The sequence below is a fragment of the Apteryx mantelli genome, chromosome 22 (assembly GCF_036417845.1).
Source record: "Apteryx mantelli isolate bAptMan1 chromosome 22, bAptMan1.hap1, whole genome shotgun sequence".
NCBI lineage: Eukaryota > Metazoa > Chordata > Aves > Apterygiformes > Apterygidae > Apteryx > Apteryx mantelli.
In genome coordinates this window covers 9948165-9974567 of record NC_089999.1, presented here as the reverse complement: position 1 = coordinate 9974567, position 26403 = coordinate 9948165, and the positions used below count along the sequence as shown (strand labels likewise).

Below are 26403 nucleotides of genomic sequence, written 5' to 3'. Positions count from 1 at the left end.
TGTATATGTCATAGCATTCATTTAGGCTCTTTTTTAGGCTTCTTCTATTTCTGGCAATACTTACAAAACATACATTAACTATACAAGTTCATGTGACCTCCTAATGTTTTAAGCACAATCCAAACATCCCATATACTTACATCGTCTTGGGTTACAGAATCCCCTCTTGGCAATCACAGGGCTTCTGTCATAGAACTCTTCCAGTAGGGCGAGCACTATTTGCCTATTTAAGAGACCAGCCTAGACAAAAAAATTACAATTATTGGTTCCTGCTTTTTTTCTCTAGTTCTTGTTGCTTATGTCAACATTTGCTGCACCACAAAGGCATCTTGTTCAGTCTGTAGAAGCTAAGAATTACCTCTGGCTGGAATTTACCATTAGCAAAACATCAGCAAAAATTTCAAAGTAGTCAATTTATTTCATAGGGAGAAAGATTACTTCTCTGGGCTTAGCTGGAACTCCTCATACATATTACTTTGCAGGTGTATCCTATTGCCTGCTCTGGACAAATTACAGTTAGATGATTGTGACCAATACTACCAAATGAATTCTTCATGTGAAGATCAAAGTAACAACATTTCACACTTTCAGGATAGATACTGATTGCCTGGCAGTACTATGGAGGAATTTTCATTTATTAGGTGCTGTGCCATATAATGTTAGTGACTGTGCCTTCTGGTTTGGTGTTGTGCCCCATCATTTCCTTTGAAGCATTAAGTATTGGCAACTGCTGTGAAAATAATTAAATCAAAAATCTGAACTATTATGACAACCCCCTAACTTCCTCTTAAAATTCAGCACATTTGACCACAGAGGTGAGAGAGGTATCAGTTGTTCCAGTGCAGAGGAACATGCAGAGTTTATTAAGTCCTTGTTGCTCAGAGAGAGTGTATAAAGACAATAAAACCAGGAAAGGACAATGAAATGGGTCATTTCCAATCAGGAAATCATGAGTTTAAAAAGTAAAGCAAATCTAAACAATTGTAAATTCTGCATTTTATGATGAATTCCTGTTGTCATTATTTCAGGCCTGCCACCTTTATAATTTCCCTTGCATTAGTGAAATACAGTAGCTGATTAGATAACAAATTTACTCAAGTTCATTATTTGTAGCAACTAGTTTTCCATTTGAATTACTGACTTCCTTTTGACAATTTGCTCTTTGAGTAAAAATTGCAAAATGTAAAATTCACCAAGTTTTTAATTCTGTGTAAACATTTTCCTGCCCTTAGACTAAAGAAATAAATGAAGATCTTTGCTGCTGTATTCTGGAAATGAGCCCAAGATGGCTGTGTTGTTTATAATCTAAGATTGTAAGTATTGGCATCAATGTGAAGAGCAGATGATCTGAAAACAACTGAGAGATGTCCATGACTTACTGGTAAACGTGCCTCCCAAGGAGACTAGTACTGAAAACTAAGAAAATGAATACACCACATTTTCTGTTCCTGTGACATCTCTCCTCTAAAGTGAATTGAAACCTTTTTACAAGTTCTGAGAAAAGGAACAGAACTGAAATGTAACCAGCCACTTAGTCCAGTTTTGGTCTTTCAGACTCATGTAATTTAATTCCTGCTGGTAAAAACATTCTGGAAATTACAGTTGAGTTTCATCCACATGTGGGTTTGGAACAACAAATATCATCACATAATTCTGTCCTTAAACTTACAAGATGTAAGCCATGATTCCAAGGATCTTCATCTTCTTGACATTAACATGCAAATACCCCACGCTCTCCCATGCAAACATTTCTTTATGATGTTTGTTTTTCTGTAAAATACCTCAGATCTAATTCTGCATCTATTTAACAGAAACACAAACACAGAACTATCATGGCAAGTTTTTTAAGATGTTAGCAGATCACTGCCTAATATTCGGATTCCTCTTTGAGTACTTCCATTACACACCCTTAGTTTTCCCTTTAAATTTTCTCAGCTGTTGCTTCTCACAATCATCTGCTGGTTGCCTTGAAGTTGGCAGCACTAATGCAAAGCTTTATTTTATTAAAAAAGTAAATAAAAGAAGTATTATTAAAAATAAATAAAAATGTTATTCTTGGATTCAGATACTTTTTGTCATGTTAAAATAATACACTCTGGGGGATTTAGATAGCTCAGATGCTATGAAGATTTTTTCTGATTGACTGAGACAAAATCAATTTATTTTCCTATGTTAAAATAGCAAAAGAATTTTTTTTTAAGAAAAGAAATTACTGAATATGAATTAGGAGTAGATTTTCCATCTTGTTTTAACATTTATGATTTATACAGATTTGCCATTCTACCAGAGGTTTCTTTATTATATCAGGGCACTTTTTCTTACAACTTAATTTGGGAGGAAGGTGTCACAGTAAAGCTCTCTATAGAAGGGAGGAGCTTTATGACAAGAAAACCATTTTCAACCCAGTTGTACTATCTTTATGAGATCCTAAATTCAGTAGAAAAGGTCATGTTTCTTTGTACTTCATCTATGACTAGGGAGGCTGATGAAAGATCACACTGACTTTTCTTTATTGGCAGGACAGGTACAGCATCTACTATAAATAACAGCAAGCCATCTGTGTTTGTACGACTCAAAACTTGCCTTCACTTTTAACTGGTGCCAACTGCAGGAGCTAGAGAGTTGAAACATGTTGACCTAATTTCCTTGTCACATAGATATTGGCAGGTGATGATCCTTAGCTGTTTTCAGCAAAGTTCTGTGATCTATGAGTAATTCCTTTAGTGGCACAGACTATAACAGACTGTTACCATTTGATGAGTGACAGGTCAGTGTTTAACTGCTTGATTGTTTTTCTGGAAACAGGACATGTATATCTTGACCACCACAACATCCTTGTTGGTGTCCAAGATGGGAAGAACAGACACCCATAAAAGGTCACGAGAAGGCAAACTTTGTTCTTGTACTGCAAGGGAGGTAACAAGAAGTGTCTCAGAACTGTATTATCTTGAAAACTAATCTCTGACTAGATTCAGTTACATTTTAAGATCCTCAGCTTAAAATGTCCCTGAAAACTCATGCAGATTGTGTTATAATGCCCAAAGAAACTATATTTGACACATATTAGCACAGACAGGCAAGGACCTTAAAATTCAAAGAGCCATCTCTTTTTTGGGCGTTAGAGCAGTGATTCAAATTTTTTCTGGAGTTGTCTTGGAATATAACTGCTTCACTATATAGTCCAGGCTGTCTTTGCTGAGCTGCCATTCTTTTGGATTCACACATTTGAAATCATAATAATGATCATGTGGATACCTTCTAACCTGACTAATTTAAACACTACTTTCTCAGCTCCCTGGCCCTAATTGCAAATCACTGAGAGAGCCAGCCACACTCACCATGCAGACTGGAATAACTGCCTGCCACCAAGCAGATGTAAATTAGGAACTGAAACAGCTGCATTGCTGTGCTTTGCAGAATGGGTACTACAGGTAATGGATCACATTCAAGTGGTAGAAGTCTTTGGGTTAGATGCAGAGACCAGAAGAAGATCAGGTCAAGTTTAAAAGAAGTGCATGGGCCACGCTATAGTTTAATGAACTAAATTTGGGAGAGCAAGTCTACCTTGAAGGCTAGAAACAGCAACCATATTTGTACTATGATCATTTTTTTCTGAGTAGTGATGACATCTGTGCTGATAGCTGCTCACTCTTGTTACGCTTTGCTAGAATTTTTGGCTCTCTGCCTCTGAGATTCCACTGGGATTAGCAGCATGGAGATGGTGATTCCTGTCACAGAACTAACAGGAAGAAAGTAACATTAAAACACAAAAGAGAAAGAAGGGTAGCTTTCAAAATGCAGGGCAAAGATAGGACTCTGCTTTACATATTACACTAACTAGGACAAGCCATCATAGCTCTTCTTGTTGGGGCAACAGGAAAATTAAATGTCTTCTGACTGAGAAGTAGACACATTTCTTTCCTCATCTCTGAAATAGGTTGTCTGCCATTCTCTAAAACACACTATTGGTGTTGAAATGTGCTCTGTAATCCCATTCTCTTAGAAGTAATGACATTATTAGCATGACATTGTAGAGCACAGTTCATTCATTCTGGGTAGGCATGCTATAAACATCACTAGAGGAGTGATGAATGGAATATATAATACATGTAGTGAGAAAACTCCAAGATTATGTCAACTGTTTGCTATGCAGTAGCCAGCAACTGGCTAACTGAGGCTACTCATGAAAAAAGCCGTACTTTTTGGATGAAGCCCAAGTTTTTAGCAATAGCTTATGCCATTGATTCTTCAGCTCCTACTATTTACTGGTTTTCTAATAACTCTACTTTTTTTTTTTTTTAATGGGGATGTAGGTGTATTCAGAGGACAACAGATAGAGTTTAGAGCTGCTGAAAACCAAATTAAGGCTCTTGGGTTCCATTTCCAGCTCTATAACTGACTCACTGTATTTTAATTTCCTGGTGATAAACTGCAGCTGATGTTCACAGCACTTACCAGAGAGAGGCTGTAAAGCTTAGATTATTTTTGCATTCTAATTTTGAAGCGTTCTGTGATTTTTTGATAAAAGGAGCAAAAGCATATAAATTAATGCAACATAACTGATGCAATAGATATTATTATTGTAGTAATGTATACACTTAAGGTCAACCTCTATAAGGTTATTTTTGCTGAAATATGGCTGGATAGAAAAGCTAGCACCCAAATATTATGAAAGTGCTATAAGAACAGGTAATGACCAGAAATAGTAATGCCCATGGTTATTTTCTTCTCTAGAATCATCAGACTCCAACCCCAGATCATCACTTTGGGTCATTCAGTTTCTAATTAGCCAACAGGTTTAGGCTATTGATTATTTCTATGTCTAAGTAAGAACCATGAATTTGAAGGCAATGCATCAGCTATTGTCTTCTAAAATAATGCTGAGTAAGTACAAATAAGAGTACCTGGAGTCATAAAGACCAAAAATAAAGCAATGACCCATAGAAATACCAAACTGGAAACATCACCATATGGAAATTAGGTTGAGAGTTGCTTTGCTTACCTTTCCATAATCACAATCTAGGAAGAGATCAGTAAACATTTGCCTCCACATATCATGTCTTATTGTTTCTCGGAAGTCATCAGCACACTGACAGAGATGCTTCAGGAGTTCTTGGAACATGTCACTTGAAAGGTTTTCAATGGTGGAATGGACATACTATGGAGAGAAGGAAGTAGTGTAAATGGTCAGCTTCAAATATTTTCATCTTTATTTGAACACTTAATCTATCACATGCAAAGAAATATATTGGAATTTCTTTTGCACTTTAGTCTGCTAAAGTAATGCAAACTTGGTGCATGGATGCTACACTGCTTATTTTGTTCTTTCTTTCAGAAACAGCAACATTCTCCAAAAAAGCCTGAGACACAGCTGTGCTAGGCACTGAACAAACATGTATTAAACAGTCCCTTTCCTGGCCCAGAGGTCACTCGTCATGTTCAGTGGCTCAGAGATGCTGGACCAGAGTCCCTCCTGTGAAATGGCATTGCCTAAGATAGGTTATCTGAATTTTCAGATGTAAGTTCTCTGTGGTTTTCTGCAACATCTAGTGTTCTTGACTTTACTCTCAAGGTAGTATTTTGAGCACTTGGTTTTCGTAGAACTGACAGTCACTCAGCACTCTAAGGCCACAATATGACCATTGCCCACAATTTCAGTGTTGAGTGAACCAGTCTGGATACAATAAAAAAAAGGAAAGAACCTTTCGAAAATGAGCATGCTGTCACCTAAGTCCTCTGACACTGGGAATACTACTGAATCGAGATTTATTTTAAGTCCTAGTCTTGGAGACACTTTAACACTTTGGATTTATAGCCATGTGGTTTTTATGAGCAAAAGCAATATGGTTCTAAAAATGTGGTGTGCATGACATAAATAATAATGGCCCTCAGAACAAACCACAATCCCAAAGCCTGTGCTGAATTATTACAGCAGGTTTCTGGAGCCAGCCATAGTAACAGGGATCCTATATGGTTAAAAGGAGGAATTTGCAAAACACAGAATGTTTCCCATTATCCTGTTTTTAGAGTACTGAGAGCTAGAGAACCTTTGCTAACATAAGTGCTAGTGCATCTTGAACTTGTTGAAAATGCTGCACAGGGATTAACTAACTGAAATATTACGGTATACTGTTATTCAAGTCCATATTGCATAATTTCCAAATATATGGGACAACTGGGGAGGAGAAAGGACAGAAAACAAGCAGTCAATGGCTTGAAGGTGGCTGGTGGGAAAGAAGAATTCCTAAAGCAATGTGAGTTTTTCTGCATTTCAGCAAAAAAAGAAAGGATGTAGGTGGGTTGGGGAGAGGGTGGCAGATCAGGCTGTACGTGAATCTACTAGCTTTTCAGAGCTATTACAACCCAGGGCCCTGTGACAGATAAACCTTAAAGATGACAGCAGTTGGGAGGAGGCAGGTTGGACAAGCAGCTTGTTATTTTTTATGTCATTTTGATGACACATACAAAGGCTTATACATTAATATTGCTGCCTAACAGCTCCACAGAAATTTTAGAAGCGTATGTTCGCCTTTGTGGGCAGGAGGAACTATTGTGGGGTCATAAGCTTTTCTTAGCTGATGTGTGTAAAGCACTCTAGAGTGTAAGGTACTGTGCACATGACAAACATACATTTATTTATTATTAACCAAGAGATTTTGACACCGCTCAGAAGAAAGCTGGCATACCTCCTTCTTGCTATTCAGTCTGAAGCCTCACTGCAGTTTGTAAACATGTATCAGTAACAATGGGTCAGCTGGGCTTTGCCTTTTGTTTCTACTGATCTCATTAGAAAAGGAGGAAGCCACATGCAATCCTGAAAAATAATCTCATCTTTAAAGCCTGAGGGTCCTTTGGGCCCTTTGGGTCCCACAAAGGCCCAAATTTCCCTTGGTGTTAAAAGCTATGTGTCAGACTACTCGAAGTTCTGCATGTTATAGTACAAATCCTGTGAAATAAACTATGGAGGACTGGTCTTTGGGATCTAAACTCTTTTAATATAAAAGACCCCTCCAGCTTATCACCAAGTATGTACAGATACAAAGACCAACAGCCGCTGTTTTGCTTGCCCAGAAAAAGAACAGTATGTGAGGTCTTTCTATTGAGTTTCTAAGAGCCATTAAGTAACCCAAAGCTGCACTGAATTCAAGGAAGAAAGAAAAAAAAATAAAACCATTTAATTTTAAGGTCCATTAAAAAGCAATGCTTTCCACATGTGAAAGGGCCTAGATCAGTGTGGAGAAAGATCATTTCTTTTTCTGCTTTTGGTGGCTGATGCAAACTGATGAACGAAGGTCGTTGAAGCTGCGGATTAGAAACAGCACTGTCCTGAGAGTGAGGCCTATGATTATGGAATAGTTTCCCAAGGGAAGTGATGAAAGCTTCATCACTTGATTCATTTAAAACTGAACTGGAAAAAGCACCAGAGAATATATTGTGAGAACAATTTTGCACTGGCTGGTAAATTTACAGCTTGACACTCCAGGTCTTTTACATTTCTGAACTCTCGTCTCATATCTTTTAACTGACTTAAAACATAGAGTGCACAAAGTATATTTTAAAACATTCTTCTAATGTTAATGTTGTATGAATTCATCCAGTGCTTATACATGTACTATAGAGGTTATGGATTGATGCTTCATTTCAGTGACAAAAGCAATTCTCTGGGCACCCATTATCCACAATAGATTCCTTAATTAAATGCAGTTATTCTGAGGTTAAATTTAAAAATATCTCATTTCATGCTTAAAAAACCTTCAACAAGTTATCATAAAAATGCATCTCTGTGCAAAATACTGAATGTGTGAGTCTCCTGAGAGTGAAGAAGGCACAAAAATCACACATGGCTACTTGAAATTAGTCTCTGCACAGATGCTTTATACTCTGTTTTTAATTATCATAACAGCACCCACTAGCACTGCTGCAGTTGAGGGTCTGTCATTATTTCTATTCTAAACATTCCCTTTCACAGGTTTAATAACCCAGCCATAAAATTTAGCTCTGTTGTAGGTAGAAACAGTTGGCAAAGACTTGGCCTGCAGAGTTTCACAGTAAATTTAGTTTGAACTGATTTGATTGTTTCCAAATTGATGAAGAGCAGAGTGATGGGGTGAAATTTCCAACTACACTTCTTGATTTTGGAGAGTTAAAAACATATTTCTGATGTTTCTTCATGACGGCTTTTGATTTTAAAACTGCACATTTTTCAGCCTGATTCTGCTTCACATGCAGTTGTGACAACATTCGTTGCAGTATGGTTGTGGTTCAGGCCAGTAACAGTTGAGGACAAAAACGGTACAGCTTCTCATCCCAGTTAGTCATGTTAAGTTTTTTCATTTCAGAATTTCAGTAGGAATAACAATACTTTAGGGATAGCATTAATTACCTCAGGGTAATGGTTACACTGGGACACTGAATCTCCCATGCACAGCCAATGCAAAATCTGAATCCACAAGTGATTTAAGGTTTTTCTTCTTGCAGCGTACCAGAGATAGAGCCCTTTCACAATCCAAACAGGGACTGAGAGGGGTCTTCTAAAAATCACTGCTTTTGGAGTATCTTCTCAGAGAGCAGCACAGGCTGCAGGGGGAGCAGAGAATATTCCCTCTTGCTGGCCAGAATGAAAGCATTGTGACTGTGGAGGATGGATATGGAGATGGAAGTATCATGAAATGTCCTATGACAAGCAATTACCTGGGATGCTGGAGAAAAAAGAAGCCCCTCACTCATATAAGCTGTCCCTAGGGAAATGCTACTACTTTGTGAGAAACATCACATTCAGAATCAGATACTTTTACTTTTTTTCTCACCTCTGTGAATTCATCTATGTTTACTTTTTTTTCCAACGTGTCTACGATTTCCAGCTTCCTGTCATAGACTTCTAGTAGAAAATGAAGGGATACTGGTTTAGAAAGCAAACAGCTGTGGTTTTGCATGTTGTACACAATTTTTGCACAGTGTGTGTTACATTACATTTCTTCTCATATTGGATTAAACTTATTTGAGGCTATCCTGTATAGTTTTAACAAACTGGTACAGCTGCCTTAAAATTTTGGGGACAGGGATTCTTCTTTGCAGTAGTGGAATCTGAAAATTATAGTAATTTGCCCAAGCAGCTCTGTGGAAATATTCTAACTGACTATGATATTCAAAACTATCTTTTGGGAGAAGATATGACAAATGTCTACATGGATTTCTGAATGAAGCACAGACATGCTGTTTCTGTTGGGATTATTTCTCTGTTATTTATTTTACAGTATATCAGGAATAATGAGAAAACTAACCATAGAATCCATTTATCTCTTGTTCCTTAGGACATTCCTAAACTATACATTGTCTTTATTAAACTATAGAACAAGGCTTAATGGTCCATTTATGTATACTGGAAGCTATTAAATACACTAAAAAATAGAGCAAAGTTATTAGTGAAATATGGCACAAAGCACCTCCAGCATCTGTAGAGCAAGTGTCTGGGCAGAAACTTCCTTCACATTTTCATGTACCAGTACCTGTCCCTGCTGGAAAGACTCAAGAACCACAGCCACCACACCAGAAGCATACAGGCTGTGTTTGGCATTTGCATAACGTGCTACCAATCTAGGATGATTACTTCGAGAAACAGTTCTGTAATACAGAAAGGGCTGAGCAAGGGCAAGCTCTAGACAAAGGTTATTTCAGCAGCAAACAGAAATACAGTCTGGAGGTGCCCTGCTTATCTCCCATCCTCCAGCAAAGGCAGATTTGTTATTATTGATGATCATTATATGTTATCTATGTAAAGGGCTGGCAGCAGGCTGTATGTTGCCACTTCAATGTTTCTGGCTCTATCTATTCAATTATCATTATTCAGGGAGGTCAAGTGTAAACTATAAAGAGGATCAGCATTATGGAAATCCTTTCCGTGCGGAGTGCTCTGATATAGAGGCCCTTGTGTTTTATGTGACTGGCATGCCTGTGACTGGCAAAGGGAATGGCTATATGGGATGAAGTATTTTGTGGAATATGTCAGGTAAATTTCAGCGTTTTCCCCAAAATCATAAAAGGCAACAACACTGTCAGACTTTAATAAGCCAATAAGCCAAGGTCAGGCCTCCCAATAAGCCAAGCTGTCCTTAGGATTTCCAAGGCCTCCCAAGAGGCAGGAAACAATGTGTGATATGGCAGGTGAAGATGGAGGTTGTTACAGTGAAAACAGTGATATGCACATGGCAGTGTTTGGATAATGCAGGATATAAGTGGAGAGGGCCTGTATCTGAACTTTTTATCTCTCTGAGAGATTTTTTAAATTTCTCTGTGTACATTTCAAGATCATACTGATGAAACACAAGTTGGTTCATTCTCTTTCCAATTTGCCTGAAGATCTGTGGTTAGTGTCCTAGCTGGTGTAACAACCCTTACAGATTCTTTGTCATGATCAAATGCATCTGCAGTTTGCTCACAGTCTGCATCAGAGTTCAAACCATAGAAATAAAACTAAAGAAGACACTCAAAAATTTACCTTTTCCCGCACTTATGGGAGTAGAAGCAGTGACATCCAGAAATGACCTCAGGGCACTCTGAACCTACAAATCGAGGTAATAGTCAAAGGTCTGTTTCATGCAGACATCAGTAGGTAATTACTAAAATAAATCAGCCTGAATGACCAGTTCTGTGGGTCCGTCAGGCTTCCTACCACAAATAGGTAGGCCCTGTTAAATGTAGACCTTGTCTATGTTGTGCTCTATGTAGCGATAGGAGATTTTCCTAGGGGACTTATGTGACTTGTAAGTAAGGTGCTGATACCAACAGATGTATTACGATGATTTCAAAAAAGATTTTCATCTTTTCTGGGCTGCAGTGTTGATGGAGGTATAAACAAGATTTAACGGCTGCCACAGGAGAGCAAGAATGGCTGCCCAGAACTTTTGAAGGGGATTCTGAGGGATAACCAGGTGCACTGAAGGCCATCCAGTGATGAAGTATGTATCATCTGAGTACTTCAAGGTGTATTTAGCTTCCCAGAACCTCTGCGGAGAAGGCATTGCAATCCTTCCATGTGCACATGGCAAATTAGAGCTTGGCAAGGCTAAATGATAGATACCAACTTGCACCTTGATCCTAAGGGGTGTCAGATCAGAGCCACTACCCATCCTTCTGCCTCATTACTGTCATGCTAGGGCAGACTGCACTATCACAAACTCCCTTTTCCTCCTTCTGGAATAAATGTAGCAGTATGTTAACAAATATCTTCCCTAGTTACCAGTGCGATTGGTATTCTCCCACTGACATCCACTGTCCATTCTTTGAACTGAATTGCCAGAGCCTCCTTTCTCTTCTCTTTCACTTGAGACTTTATATTCTCCACCTGCTCCCTTCGCTTATGTTTGCTCTTTGCCTCAAACTTCATCCTGGCCAACCTGTAGGACATGGGCATATGGTTTAGAAAGTAATCATAATAAATATATTTAAGTCAGACTAAGTCCCTCCTGAAGCACAAAAATAAAGGAAATAATTTCACACTGAAATTCTTGTCCTTTTAGTACCAGCAGATTTTTCTCCAGAGAAATACTTCATTGTTGGGTCACAAAATTAGCGCAATTACTGGACTAGATATTAGTAGCCTGTGTTTTCAGAGGGCAGCTCCCAGGAGGTGGGAGTATTTACATTCTGATATGCATGGTCTCCTGAAATCCAGGGTAGGTATAAAGCTGAAGAAAAAGCTGCTGAATGCGATACATGAATGTGGAGTAAGCCTCTTGTACAGTTTATGGTTGATATTCAAGTGTAAAATCATCTGTACAACAGGGCTAGTTTGTGTAATTTCAACAGTGATAAATTTTACCTTCACTGCTTGCACACATTTATAATGGCATTAATCATTTATTGTGTAGATGTCCTTCAATTTTCTTTCAATTTTAACAGGAGTGGAGGTGCCTGATTTTGCTACACTTCATTTACCAGCAAAATACGCCTCTGCCTCAGAGCCACAATACTATTTCACATAAGCTCTTCACTGGCAAAGAACAACGCTAAATTTCTTAAGCGGTCTCACACAATAAACTCCTTACTACTTTAGGACAGGGATAACATACCTACCAACCTTTTTGTTCTATTTGAATACTTAGAATTTGCAAGGCTGGACTAAAACTACCTCTCTTTGTTCTTCCTTCTGTTTTCTTTGCTTCTCTAAGCATCCAGACATGTTTTTGCCAATCTTCCACTTTGTACAACAAAAGAACTGAATTAAATTGATCCTGTAGAACCGATCTGCTTTGGTTTTCAATTTGTTCATTTATGAAATGGAAATAAAACCTTTAGGAAATTATTAAAGCTCAAAATGCTAAAAGCCAAAGGATCAGTTCATATGGGGAGAAGGGTCTGAAAAAAAGCCTATTGCTGTTCCCAGAGGTTGTTTGAATCTCTCTGTATTGAGACAGCTGCCCTGCATATCTCTGTAGCTCTCAGTTACACCAACATATAGAGTAAGGGGAGTTACTCCTCTTTTGTCCCTCAGAACACAGTAGTCTGGGAACTACATTTTAACCAAATGATTTTTTGCTCCCTTCCTCCCCCTGTTTTTCCCATATTGCTCCTATGAATGATACTATCCCTGGTCTCTTCTGTTGCTCTGGGGTTATCCTAGAAATTATAAAAACAATGACATTTGCATTAATGAATAGAAAGGCCTGTTTAGCATGTTGTAAAAATACACTTTGATCACAGTCATTTTCATCAGTAGGTACCTATTCTTCATGGCCACTTATCATGGAGGTTTCCTAATCAATAATTGGGTTCTTTAATCAATCATGGACATGGCACAAGGGCCTGGCAAAGCAGTTCAACCTCTGACAATTTGTTAGCACGGGGATAAGCAATTTTCTGTCTTCTGACTCCTTCACAGACACAGCAAAGAGGAGGTATGTAGTAGGAACCAAGCTAAATGGACTATGAGATTTTTCTTCACTGTATGCTAAGGATTGAAAGAGAAAACCAGACCTAGCTGCAGGTCCTCCTCCGGAATAGTCTGCAAGCAGAAAGAAGAGCTAAGGCCATGCTAAGAGTTGCCAAGCTGCTCTGGTGATTAATTTGGGCAGTGCCAAGCACAAGTTACATTACATGCTGCACCTGCACTGTGCTGCAGTTCTGCATTTATTCCTAGGGTCCTAAAACACCAGGCAGGTGCATCCTACGTCTGGTGTCCCTGGCATGGGAAAAAACCTTCCCCGCTACAACAGTAGTTACAAAACAGGCTATAAAAGCGCTGGGTACCCACGGCACAATGAGCTCATTTCAGTATTAGACATTTCCAGAAAAGATGAGATGGCAAGGATGGTGACTTCTCCCTGCAGAATGGAACATGTTTCTTCAGGAAGACAGCTGCCTAACTCCCACACAGGGATGGGTGACTCAGACAGGACTGCCAGCCCTGGACAAATACAGTCTCTGTTTCAGGTATCAATCCATTCAGATAACGAATTTCTCCCATCTGTTCTCCCGCATTCCTTGACTCCCAGTCAGGTCACAGTTAAGGAGAGACTGGAGGAAGCCTGAGAAAGCTCATCGAGGATTACTAAACTTTAGATAAGTATCTGTGGCGAAATCCTGCCTTTGCTGAAGGTAATGTCAAGGCTTCCATGGGGTCAGAATTTCACTCCTGATCTTTCTGGTGCTTATGAGAGAAATTCTGAGCCCAGCCTGGCATTTCTGGTTTTACATTTTCTTCCTGTTTAAAAAGCTAGTGACTCACATTAGGAGTCTCAAAATGCTACATGGTGTCAGTAAAATCCTCTGTGCTGCTGTAGTTTAAGAAGCCTATACAAATCACACAATACAGTGCCATCACAAATATATAAATCCTGAGCTACTGAGAATGCAAATCCCATGGTAATACTACCAGCGGATATGCAAAACCTATTACAGCTATGGCTACATAAACCTCTTGGTAGTGTTGACCGCAGAGGGACTGATCTCTACGACTCCTGTAAGTCACGTCCTGTGCGTCAGCTCTGAATCTTCCATAGCTAAGAAGTGAGAACCTGGCTCTACATGTAAACACAGACTTACCAGGGCAATGCCAAGATAAGTCACTGGGTAGCCAGCACTTCGCATTCTACAGGAAAATGTGACCTCTCCAGAAATAAGCTCTGATTCACAATGAAAGTTAGGAGTATTTTAAAATTTTAGCAGAATAAAAATTAAAAGGAAAAATTACCTATTTTAATTCAATTTCTTTTTTTTTTTCAAAATAAAAAACAGATATGGTCCTAAACTTCCAGTAGCCAGGTGTCCCTCTGTGAAGCAATAAGAATGGTGAAACAGCCCCCAAAACAAAGGTGTGGCAAGCCGGGATCCCAGACCTTCCCCCACAACAGTCTGTGCTTGTGTGAAAGTTCACTGAAAACCAGATGTTTCCCCAGATCATTTGTTTCGGTGAATTGGCTTTTCCAATACAACTGCGTTTTGTAAGAGAATCTCTTATACCTCTGGTTGTACTATTACATGCCTCTTTATGAAGAAATGCCAAAAAGCTGAGCGCTCACATACTGACCATGATCAGTGCAGTTATATTTATTTTCTTCTGTGAGGTAAAAGGAGGTTAGTGACTGTGTGATATTCACTTATCACATGGCTTTAGTTGTATTCATATACGGCACGCTCCTATGAATTATAACAGTATGCAGACTACAGAGAGACAGAGACAGAGGCTCAGAGGGGGAAGAGAGAGAGATTTAACATATTCTTTTATTCATTATAATACTGGGAACTTCAATTATCTTCATTTAGAGTCATGCATAAGACATGTCAACATTTTACTTCCCTAATTCCTGACACTGAAACCAATTTTCAAACTGTACGTACTATTTATGCAAACAAAGGAGACAATCATTCAAACAAAGTCATTATTCTACACACACAGGTACAGAATAAAGTGTTCTAGTAGTAAATGAGTAATTTTGACATCATTCACAATCACCTCTGGGTGATCTATAAATGTAAATGTTCACTTCTATATTTTTTCAAATAATGCAGTTAAAATGGAAGCATTATTGTTCCCCTAATGCACTGAATTTTAACTGTTATGTATTGTAAGATGCCCCAATATTTACTAAATATTATACTGAAGCAATCAATCTAGAATACACCCCACAAATAAGTCAGATAATAAAATAAAAAACAGTTTCTATTTTAAAAGGAAAAAGGATCTGAAAGGAAAGGCTAAAGTAAAAATCCTAGGAGAAGGACTTTCTATGATGTACCAGGACAATGTTGCTCTTGGTCTGGTAAAGGGAAATCATCCTGAATGAGAACAAGGATCATCTTTCCATCAAGTTGGAGAATATACAAGAAATGGTCTGAAGAGTCCATAGTCCATTGACACTAATATCTGTCCTAAAGAACTACTGTGAGTAACCTAGACTGGTTCAAGACTGGTTCAAAAGCTGCTTGCATTCCACATAAGTAATTAAGAGAGAGTCAAAGGAGGTATTAAATACCTGTGAAGGGCAGAATATTTCTTTAAATAGGAATGACTATTGTTTCATTCTATGTGACATGGTCTGGTATTTGTCCTGCTTCTCAGTTTTTAAGAAGGAGGCAACTACCATCTCTGGCACTGTAATCCACAAGGTGCATTTAGTTCCACATTTTGCAAACTAGACGGTCGTCATTCCATTCCTTTTGTAAAATAGAGACTGAGACACCAGCTGAAGTCTTGCAACCAGCCACACTTTCAACTCTCTCACCTGTTTGATGTTGTATCTGGCACTTCAATTTTTAGCTCCTCTGTGAGCATCTTCAGTCCTCTCACGTATGGGTCTGGTTTTGTAAAAATATCAGACTGGGGGTTATGCCTCATCAGATATTCTCCAAGAAAAATAATGGGGTCAAATTTGGTTGGGTGTTTGTCTGTTGCGAGCACATTCTTTCTTTCCACTTCCATTAACAGCTTTTCCACCCCTGGGATTAACGTAGGTAGGAGTTTGTCAAGCAAATAGATGCGAGTATCCAGTGAGTATTTCTCTTCACTAAACCACTCCTTGGACAGCCAGTCACAGGGTTCTCTCTTGTTTACCTTTTCTTCTTTTGCCTTTTGTGCCTGAATCATCTTCACCTTTGTCTCCTGCAGACTCAGAGTTCTCTGCTGTACCTTTTCATAAAAATACTCTTTCCATGGAGCGTAATTGCTAAGACACGGTAGCTCATCACTCCCCTGATTTGTCTTCATTTCTGTGACAGTCATATTCTTATCTCCGTGTTTGGGGAGTTTTAGACCTGGAATTTGGGCTGCTTCTTCTGGCTGAGCAGCCATACTTCATTCACTGTGACACAGAAAAAAAGAAGTATATTATATAATGCCAAAAGATACAGCAGTGTCCTAACAGGTGACACAGGAAGCAAGTCTATAGTTAGGAAATAACTAATAGATATTTCTCTGTGTTCCTTTTTATATTCTGCTGCTTTGTACTCTTAAATAAATACAGTCCCTTTACTCCAAAGATCAGTAAATGATTTATAAAGATTAATTATGTATCACAACAGCCCTTGGAGACAGCGCAACTAAATAACTGTGTTCCTCTTCTATGGAAGAAAAAACTGAGACACGAAAGAGAAATGATTAATTCCAGGTCACTTAGTGAGTTAGAAACCAAGCAGAGAGCAGTGCTCAGAAGTCTTGTGCCCTAATTGTAACCACTGGATTCCTCTTACCCCAATGTCATTATTTCTGCTCAGGTTCCCTTCCACACCTCCAGGAACTCCAGTGGATATGAGATTCAGGAAGCAAACCATGCAAAGTACCAGATGCCTGGGAATGAGATTTCTGTATCTAAACACCTTTTCCCCTTTTTCTGCTATCCTCAATTACCATTTCATCTTCATCTTTTCAGCAGCTGTGGAAAACAGCGTGGAGGCTTGCCCTATAGGCTACTTAATTTCAACTTTTGCAGTTTTGTTTCTGCTGCACATTTTTTTAAGGTAATAAGGAACATAGGGGTACGGGTCAGCAGAGCACCTAAGGATAGGAAACTATATACCCTGAACTCTGAAATTAAGCTGTTCGTCAGCATTTAATCTTGTAGATCATTCTGTAAAAGACGGACCTCCAGAGAGCTGCTATCTCCCTTTACAATTTCACAAACTGCTTCCTTCTCAAAAGGTTTATTCTGTGAAATATCAGGAAGAAACTGAGTTGCTCATGATGTACAATTAGAAAACTATTGCTGTATGTCTCCATACAAAACTATTGGCATCTGTAATGGGATTTACACATACGGAATGCAGCAGAATGTAGCTTAACTACTTAATTCAAAGCATGAAAAATCACCAGCATGCTGCAAAAAAACCTAGCCCAGTGTTAAATAGCAAAGGAATGGTGATATTAATAGACAGCTTGACTAATGTCCTTCCAAATTAAAGATAAAACTCCGCTCTGAACTTGTTGCCACACTATCCTTAAATATCCTTAAATAGCTTGTATTTGAAAGTGCTTTTCACTAAGGCCTTTCAGTAGCCATAGCAATACTATTGCTTTTGATGTGTTTTGCTCCTCCTACTTCACGCTTAAGCATTTGTATCTGTTCTGTGGAGAGTTTAGCCTTCCAGGAAATGCACAAATGTGATCTACGGCCCTCCTGGCACACCAGCATAATTACTAGGATGTTGACCTTCTGGTTCATAACCATTGTCTGAATCCAAATATTGCTTTGATAGGTAGGATGCTTCACAGCCCTAAATTTTCTGTGTCTGTTTTCTAGATGGGCTTGCTGGCATCTTCTAGCCATTTGTTTGGAATAATGATTACCTGCTGGGGAGTGAGACAGATTTATGGATTAAGCTGCCTGCCTGATTCAAACAGAGTCTTGTAAAAATGGTAGCTGTTTTTCCCACCAAAGGACACGAGCTGTAAAGGAGTGCAGATTTATAATGGTAGAAAGAGAAACCTGTCAACCCTATCAAACTGCTCCTTGCTTAGGTGAGTTTCTTTCAATAAGATGTAAAACCAGACTCTTTTTGGTTCAAAGCAGGGTGTTAACCAAATGTTCTGGTCACATTCCAAATCAACTGGTTTTGTTGTGCCAAAATAAACTGTTCTTGCAGTTTCAAATACTTATGTTATTTTTTATCATCCTTTACGAAACTGTTCTGAAGTTTCTGTGCAATGTTAAAGTGGCAACTGCACTCTGCTTTATGAGGTGGCTGACTCGAGTGATGATGAATATATTTTCTACACTGCTCTCAACTATTTATTAGGATGACTGTGAGGATTAGTGTTTATAAATGCCTCTATGTTCCCAAATGAAAGACACAACTAAGTGCAACTGCTCTATCTCCATTCCATGACACTGGCATAACTCCAAGAATTGAAGCAGGGCATAAGAACTATACCCACTGCTTTAATTTCTAGGAGAGATAAAGCAGGCAAGGAGGGAATGGAAGAACTTACAAATAGCAAGTAACTGTTAAAATAAACCACAAATGAATGCTAGAATCAGGCCCTGAAACTTGGAATTTGTCAAGGATTATAGGGACAAAACTTTGTGTAAGAAGCCATTGGCTCATACACTGCAATGCAACTGTGCTGATTTACATCAGCAGAGAATTTGGCCCATAACAGACAGAGATCTCAAGGCCTAGGACATTCCCGAGTCTGTCTTGACTGTCCAAATAATAGTAAGCATAGGGCACAGAGAGAAGCTTTAGAAACACCCAGGAAATTTGAAATGTGATATAAAGTTTCCTGTAAGCCTTTGTTCAAGCTGAGCGCAAGATAAGCTTTTCATTATTTAGTAGGATGCCACTTTCCTGGCTCCTTTTCTGTGAGAGAAATATTCTTGCTGGAATCCCTGCAGGTACAAAATGATTATCTCCCCATTTTCTGTACAAGAAACAAATCTACTCACAAGTAAGATTTTTACAGTCTCATTGTTATTCTCTTAGGAATTTTCATGGGTGGAATAGGGCAAGGAAAAACTAAAATTTGTCCAGGTAAATATTCTGGGAATATTTGAGTCACACAAGTCCTTTCAAAAACTGAGTCCAATTTCTTTTACTCTGCTATTGCTCAGAAATAGTTTTGCCTTTCCTTAAAGTGTTTCATAGAGAATGTTTATCTCACTAATCACAATGTGCCCAATACCCTTTGAACACCTGATCTTCTTTTAAATTTCAATTAAAATTAAAAAAGAATTTCTCTTTTGTTTTCTGAAACTCTAAAGAACTGTTTTTCTTACCTTTGGAGCAGGTATGCAAATAGATCTTATTCCTCCTGCTTTCAGAGTGGCTTTGCAAATGAATAGGAATTTAAATATATGCCAATCTGTTCTCAGCCATTAAAAAACTTAAATTGAATTAGGGATTTCTCAATCCTGCTGTAGAGCTGGACTGTGAGTTTTACTCCTCTGTGTGTATTTGCTGTTGCTAAGCAATAATCCCAAAGGTTGCTATGTCTCATCCACGACTCAGAATAGCTGTAGGTTGTCTTTTGGCTTTGGCAGCGCAGTATACTCTTCAGTACTGAACTTAGATCATTGCGTCACATGACTAAAAAATAAAAATAAAAAAGACTATAAATGGCAACAGACAACATTAAGGGGACACACAGTCAGAGAGAGAATCCACAAGTGCCCAGTAACAAGAGGTTCACCTTCAGATTTAAGGATCATGAAGTCCAGAACTGCCAAAAATCCACAGAAATACAGGCTAAACCGAGGACTGTATCAAACAGATGTGAGAACCTGAGGGATTAAAAAAATAATAATTACAAACCAAATTTTAATAGACATTTTTAGGTTCTTCTTTTAGTAAAAAACTGTGTCACTGTATTAGCCTGTTAGAAAAGGCAGGTACAGCACTAAAAAGGGGGGAACTTACAGAACCATTTTATAAGAAGACTGCCTTTAAACCAGAATCTAAAGGAATTTGATGAATCGCTTTTTAAAAATTTCTCTTATTCTTATCTTCATGAAGAGTACTATGGAACAAAGGGAAAGGAGAAGGGAAAAGCAAACAGTCTATGAATATCCATGCTGCTCTCATTTATACTAACGTAAATCAGGTGTCTGTTCAGTGACTTCATTGATGTTACACAGCATTTCCAGTTGGGAAACTGATAGCAATTTCTGCCAGGAAACTCGGTTCATCTAATGCTGTTTCTTCCTCTATATGTTGCATTGGAGGATGCGTGACCTTTGGATTGTCTACCTGCACGAAAACTGTGAACCGTGGCTTTATCTGTGGTATTTGTCACTAGAACAGCTGCACTGTACCCTACCCTCTGGTACAGTATAATTCTCCATTTCATGGGACAGCTGAGCTTGTCACAAAACTTGAAATAGAGGTTTAATATAAATAACAGATTTTTTAAAAATCTGATACAGTATCTGTGTGAGTGACATTTCTTGTCCAGTTTAGGAACTTTGGAGTTTTAATTTCAGAATGAAAACTGCCATTTTCTACCATTTTTAGCAAGTCACTTGTTCTTTGTTACAGTACCCACAACACAAAGGTATATATTAATTAATTTGTTAAACCCTCTGGAGCTGAAAATAGCTGCAAGTGAAATGCATCCACAGTCCCAGCATAAACCCAGTTCAACATTTATGCTTCACTTAAAGAAAAACTTTATTTTTTTCCCAAGACCCACCATGGAAGTTAGAAGAAGTATATGCTGTGGACAGGCTCTTTACACAGAACAGATTTTGCTCAGAAATGACAGTAATAATTATATATTAGTGGATAATCAAAACTGTCCATTTCTATTTTATTTTAAACCTTCTTTTCTGCAAAGGAAGAAATTTCTGGTGTTTGTGCCCTGCAACATTTATTTTCCTCTATTTACACCTATATATATTTCAGAAAATCTTGTACAGTTGTAAATTCTGTAGATACCATTGGCCATCAACCCTATGTGCTTCTATGAAAAAATGTTTCTTCTGGACACTCTCAAATATCATTGGAATGTCAACCTGGCAGTACAATAATATGCTGTACACACTACAATACTGACTTATTTGTTTGCAGACAGGAAACTGCACAAAACCATGTAATTCAACTTTCATGTGGAAAATGTATTTTAATTAATTGCCATTTTTTGCTATTATGATTTGAAAAAAACATGTATCAGAAGGAAACAAGCTCATTGTAGTGTATTTCCAACATGTGTTGAAATAAAACATTGATTACGTCAAAAAATGAAGCAGAAAATTGGTGCACAGCAGTATAAAATGATTTAAAATGAAGCTTTAAACTGGATTGTGCTTTTTTTCCCCTCAAAGCAAGCTGACCATGATTAAGTCCTGTTGTCTTTTCTCCCAAGTGGGCTTGATTTTTCCCCTTTGCAAATCAGAATTTTGTTGCTATTATGGTCAACTTTTACACATCTTTTTTATTGTGTGAAGCATCAAATTTAAAAATACTCTCACTTTTTTTAAAGCTATTGTTTAACTCCCAATCAAGAGCATACAAACAGAACTTGGAAGGAGGGATCAAAACGGCTCTATTTTTATTTTTCTGAAAGCTGAATCCCATGGGTTAAGCAAACCCTTAATTGCACCCTATTTAACTTGGCTGTTATCTCTTAATGTTTTCACTAAGCAAAGTGTATCTTTTTATTATGCCACCAAATACTTGCACTGTTGACAAAATAATGGGCTGAATATGTCATCACAGATGTTTTGCTGGAATTGCCTCTTCTTTCTTTTTCTGTTTTTCTGTATAAGATGCATTTTGGGAGCATTCTGCTGCCTTTTGCAGCTGATGCCAAGATTATGCAATAAAGCCCTGACACAGAGTAATAATAAAAATAAGTTGTGTTAGCTAGAGAAATATTTGCAGTGTATTAAAGAAAGAAAAAATTCAATTTTAGGAATGTGGACAAAACCAGCTCATGTATAGCTTCACATGCTTTAAAAGATCTGTTGGGCTAAAGCTACCAGGTGCTCACCACAGTGTTTTCAGCACATGGGAGAATACAGCCACAGGCTTCCAGTCTCTTTTTTGTACCAGCCATGATGCTGTGACCACAGACTGCCCTCTAATTGCTCTTTTCAATCAGAATACATCTGCCTTATAGCTTCCTCCTCCACATTTAAATTCTGCTGCTAAAAACCATTGCACATGCAAATTATACTTTTCCAATGGCTTGAAGAACCATTGCAATCTGTGATTATTGTAGTTAACAACTGATATGTTGGACCTCCAGCTAACTGTAGATATCAACTCCATTATTTACTTGTGGTAAATGATTTTTAAAAGTGTTTGCTGTTCAAATAACTGGAAGTACTACATATATGAAATGAAAGGATATATGAAAATTAGACAAAGGTCTCTTTTGGAAGGCGGTTTACACAATCATTTCTTGATAGTAATCCCTGCATGACTAATTCTCAAAATCCAGAATGAAACACCAGTCCCAGCTGAGGGAATTGCATGAATATTCTAGGAACTTGTAGTCTGCTTCTATCATCACAGACATATCTGAATGAAAGCTAGATATGCCTGAAAGCAGACCTGTATTTGCAGGAATCTATTATTTGCTGGAAATGAAACAATAACCAGATATGCTACTTCAGGGACAGGTGAGTAGCATTAAGATTCCTGTCATACGCCAGAGAAAAAAATATTTCATACCCTCAAATGTGAGTCCTGTCTCCGCAGAAAATCATGGCAAAAACTTTACAGGAGCATGGAGAAGTGCCTGGCTACAAGCTCAACAAGGTGCTCAGAAACCACAAAGACTCTCTTTCCGGAAAACTTCGTGATGCTTTGCATAACCAACATCTAGCACATGCCAAGCATTTGAATCTGTGCTTCTTATGTTCCCAGAACCATCTGCAAAAGGATTACAGTGATGCAGGATGGTTTTTACCTGAAAGAATGATGTGTTCTGCCCAGGAGATTTCTGTTTCACAGGAAAAAAAAAAGTAGTTAGGAGAACAAACATCACATTTGAGTAAAATGTAAAGAAAAGCATCTACAATGAACATAGCAGCAAACAAAAATAATCTCTAAAGTTATTAAAAAGAGAGTTCCCATGTGCTCCATTATACTGTTGATCAAAGGACATTTTTAGTTAACCTTGTACTTCTATCCTTTCCTGAACTGGGGTAAGAAGTAAATAAAAAAGTGATTAATCTGGTCTGAAAAACATAGGTTATGTAATTTAGCTATCAAGTTGGAGCAAGCAGAAAATATTAGTAGGAAAGAAGTTCTGTCTTCTATTGGTTAAAACATAAATGAAACTGTGAGCTAGAGCTCTTTTCAGTAGCCACACCTAACAATCTCACTGGCCTAGCTATGTCATTTAAAAGTGTGTAAAAATCATACACACATTGATTAGGTACATGCAACTCACAAGCACAAAACTATTCTTTTGCTCTTAAAACTTTTACAGAAGATGCTTTATCTATAATGGCAGAAGGTTGTTTGCATTTGGAGCAGTCTTTGCCAATCTATTTCTATCTGTACAGATACACCAAAACCACCTCTGTGCTGTAGATTAGCCCACAGAAAAGATAAGGCCTTTAATAAATAAATGGGGAAGGAGGGACAGCACAGGAGGCTGTGCATAAAAAATAATGTTTTGTTGGGAAGTTATAGAATATTTAGAACTAGCAGGATACTAATTTAAGAGAGATCTGGAAGGTATTTTCTTGACCTCTGCTGTAAATCACAGTGCAGTGCTAACATGCTTTCCGTAAGTATTGTGTTTCCAAATAATAACATGATGATTATAAAACGCAGGACAATGACTCTTTGTTTATGTATGGATCGTTGCTTGTTCTCCCCATGTGCTCCAACCCCACTGGGGGTTCTTTTAGACTCTTTCATGTTCAAGGCTCTGCCTTGCTGTGTAGCCCTCTGAAGAACCCCAGTAACATTCACTTTCTAAGCCCAACTTTAGTCTAGTTTAATGAGCCTGTCTTTCATCCTCCCTTGTCCACCAGGAGGCAAAATGCCTCATTAGTAACCCTGACTTTTTCACTGTAGTAAGGCACAACTACCAGAGCGCACAGAACCTTCCTGTTGGTTATTTTGACTGCAGGGCACTGGGGGAATAGACTGAAGAGCTACTAGAGGGCTTTTCTGGTGCTTAGACTTACAGGGGCCAAAGAGCCCCCTCACGGTCCTGTCAACTTGAGGAGTGGATGAAAGCAATATGAACCATGTGCTTAAAAGGAATTAATGCATTAACGCGCACTGTGGAAGAGTGCTTGCTCTGTTTGATATTTAGCATGGCTTCTGTTTATCATACGTAGTGTTTTCACTCAGATGCCCAAGACAGCGCTCGATCCAATGACTTCCATGCTAACATTACCACAAATTCGGTAGCACCAGGCTGAAACTGCAAATGATAAACTGGCTTAATAGCGTTCAGCACTTTGTCTCATAGCGCAAACTTTCAAGCAGGATTGCGTTCTGGGGATATTTTAAAGCTTAAAATGTCATGTGTACTTATTAGACCTTTTTTTTGCTTTGGTGTTTGAGCTCGTGCACTGATGTATGAAAAAGAATTACAGTCTGTTTTCATTGCAGAAAGAGTTAGTATTGCTCCCTCATCCAAGGAAAACCGACAACACGGGAGCATTAAGGTCCAAGAGGAAGGCCCGCTTTCACAGAGCGTGGTGCCATACGCCCTGCTCCCGCCTCGGCTCCCAGGAGAACGGGGCTCCAGGAGAACATCGCTTCTACCTACCCGGGCCGCCCTGCCAGGGGACACGTCTGCTCCGGGTGGCTGCCGTCGAGTTGGAGCCCAGCGCTAAAAATCACCTCAGGCTCGACAAACGGGGACGAGTGCCGCGCCCCCCCCCCCGCAAGAACCGGGCCGGGCCGGGCCGTGCTGGACTAGGCTCACTGGAGCCCGGGCCGGGGCTGGGGTCGGGCCCCTCCGCAGGGCGCGGCGCCGCAGGGGTTAACGCGCCGCGGCGGCCGGGGGCGGCGCGGCGCTGACAGGTGGCGCATGCGCGCTGACGCCTTATTGTGCCCGGCCGGCCCAGCCCTAGCGCGCCTCAGTCGGCGAGAGGCCGTTGGCGCGCGTGGAGCTGCTGCCCCCTGCGGCCGGCGCCGCGCCACCTCCGCTCCCCTCCCCGCCCGTCCAGCTGCCGCCGCCGGCTCTCGCCATGGAGTAAGGCCCCCGCCGGCCGGACGGGGGGTCCCGCCGCGCCTCGATGGCTCTGGTCACGGTGCAGCGCTCGCCTACCCCAAGCGCCACCTCCAGCCCCTGCGCCTCGGTGAGTCCGCGAGCCGCCCGCCCGGCGCTGAGGGGAGCGCGGCGGTTGGCGGCCGTTGGGGTCCGGCGCGCGGCGGTGCGCATGCGCGCGCCAGACCGCTCGCTAACACCCCCCCCCCCGGCGCCCTCCGGTCGCCGGGCCCTGACAGCACCGTGTGGGCAGCGGCGCCCGCCCGCCTCGGCGCCCCCCGCCCGCCCTGCCGGGGCTCCCGCGGCACGTCCGGGCTGCTCCGGCCTGGTGGCGAGGGAGAGCGGGGGCGGGGGGCCCCGTGCCCCTCCGCAGGCCCGGCGGGCTGGGGGCTTGCCTGGCGCTGCGCCCGGGGCCGGGGACGCCAGAGCCCGGGCAGAGCCGTCGTCGAGCCCCCGCCCGCGGCGCCGCGGCGTTGCTGCCCCATCCACAGCGGGAAGCTGCCCACACAAACCAGCCCGCTTTAATTTCTGCTTTCATTGTGTGTGGGGGGCGAGATGCGGAAGGTGTGCGTGGAGGCGAGCTGGCATTGTTCTTGCTACGGGTGCTCCGAAATGACTTAATCTGACAGTACCCTCTGGGCATCTCCAGTCCACGGGCCTTCCTTTGGGAAGACCTAAGGCTTCCCCCCCTTCCCCCACCCCTTTTTAGATCTTGCGTATAATCTTCAAGAGGCAGTGTCAAGCCCGAGACAGTCACAGAGAGGCCACACTTCAAATTTCTTGGCGAAATATGCAGAGTGAGCCTGCAGCAGGGAGGAGATGTGTCTCATAGCTGCCTTGAATCAGGAAGTGAGGCAGGCTGCTCTGAAGACTTCCAGTTTTAAATGCTTTTTAAACTGGGACAGGCCATTGCTTTAGTGCTTCTGTATTGTAAAAATTACCACCTGACAATTATGTGGCTTCTTTCAAATATTTTAATTAAGGATGAGAATGAGAATAGTGAGCATGCTTTCACTTTCTTTATGTTTGGCTTTTTCAGTTGGCTTTTCTCCTATAAACCTCATGCATTATCACACTGGTGTTATGTCTAGTTTGCAAATGCTTCAGGGGGAAAGTTGAAACCTCAGTTGCTTCCATTATGGGGGGGGGGGAGATAAAAAAGCCAACTACTCTGAAAATATTTCTTCTTGTGTTAGGTAACCTCTTCTGAAACTAGATCAACTACTTGACAGGTCCTGCCTGCCCCAACAGCATTTTAGCTGTCAGAACACTTTTTTTTTTCCTTTCTCTCT

At 40.1% G+C, this 26403-nt stretch overlaps 2 protein-coding genes across 3 annotated transcripts in view; one reads left to right on the top strand and one right to left on the bottom strand.

Moving 5' to 3' along the window:
* EFCAB5 (EF-hand calcium binding domain 5) overlaps positions 1-24855 on the bottom strand; it is a 42891-nt gene extending 18036 nt beyond the window's left edge. Inside the window, exons 1-10 of the mRNA XM_067309940.1 lie at positions 24668-24855; positions 22603-22873; positions 19619-19709; positions 19206-19515; positions 15720-16295; positions 11237-11393; positions 10496-10559; positions 8808-8878; positions 5003-5158; positions 141-240 (exon numbers count right to left, since the gene is read on the bottom strand). Coding sequence (XP_067166041.1) covers positions 141-240; positions 5003-5158; positions 8808-8878; positions 10496-10559; positions 11237-11393; positions 15720-16285 — 1114 coding nt within the window. The 5' untranslated portion in view covers positions 16286-16295; positions 19206-19515; positions 19619-19709; positions 22603-22873; positions 24668-24855. The remainder of the gene's footprint in view (positions 1-140; positions 241-5002; positions 5159-8807; positions 8879-10495; positions 10560-11236; positions 11394-15719; positions 16296-19205; positions 19516-19618; positions 19710-22602; positions 22874-24667) is intronic.
* Positions 24856-24974: 119 nt separating this feature from the next.
* SSH2 (slingshot protein phosphatase 2) overlaps positions 24975-26403 on the top strand; it is a 102187-nt gene continuing 100758 nt past the window's right edge. Inside the window, exon 1 of one of the 2 annotated variants that reach the window (XM_067309782.1) lies at positions 24975-25202. In XM_067309782.1, coding sequence (XP_067165883.1) covers positions 25140-25202 — 63 coding nt within the window. In that variant the 5' untranslated portion in view covers positions 24975-25139. The remainder of the gene's footprint in view (positions 25203-26403) is intronic. The other variant, XM_067309780.1, reaches the window with a different exon arrangement.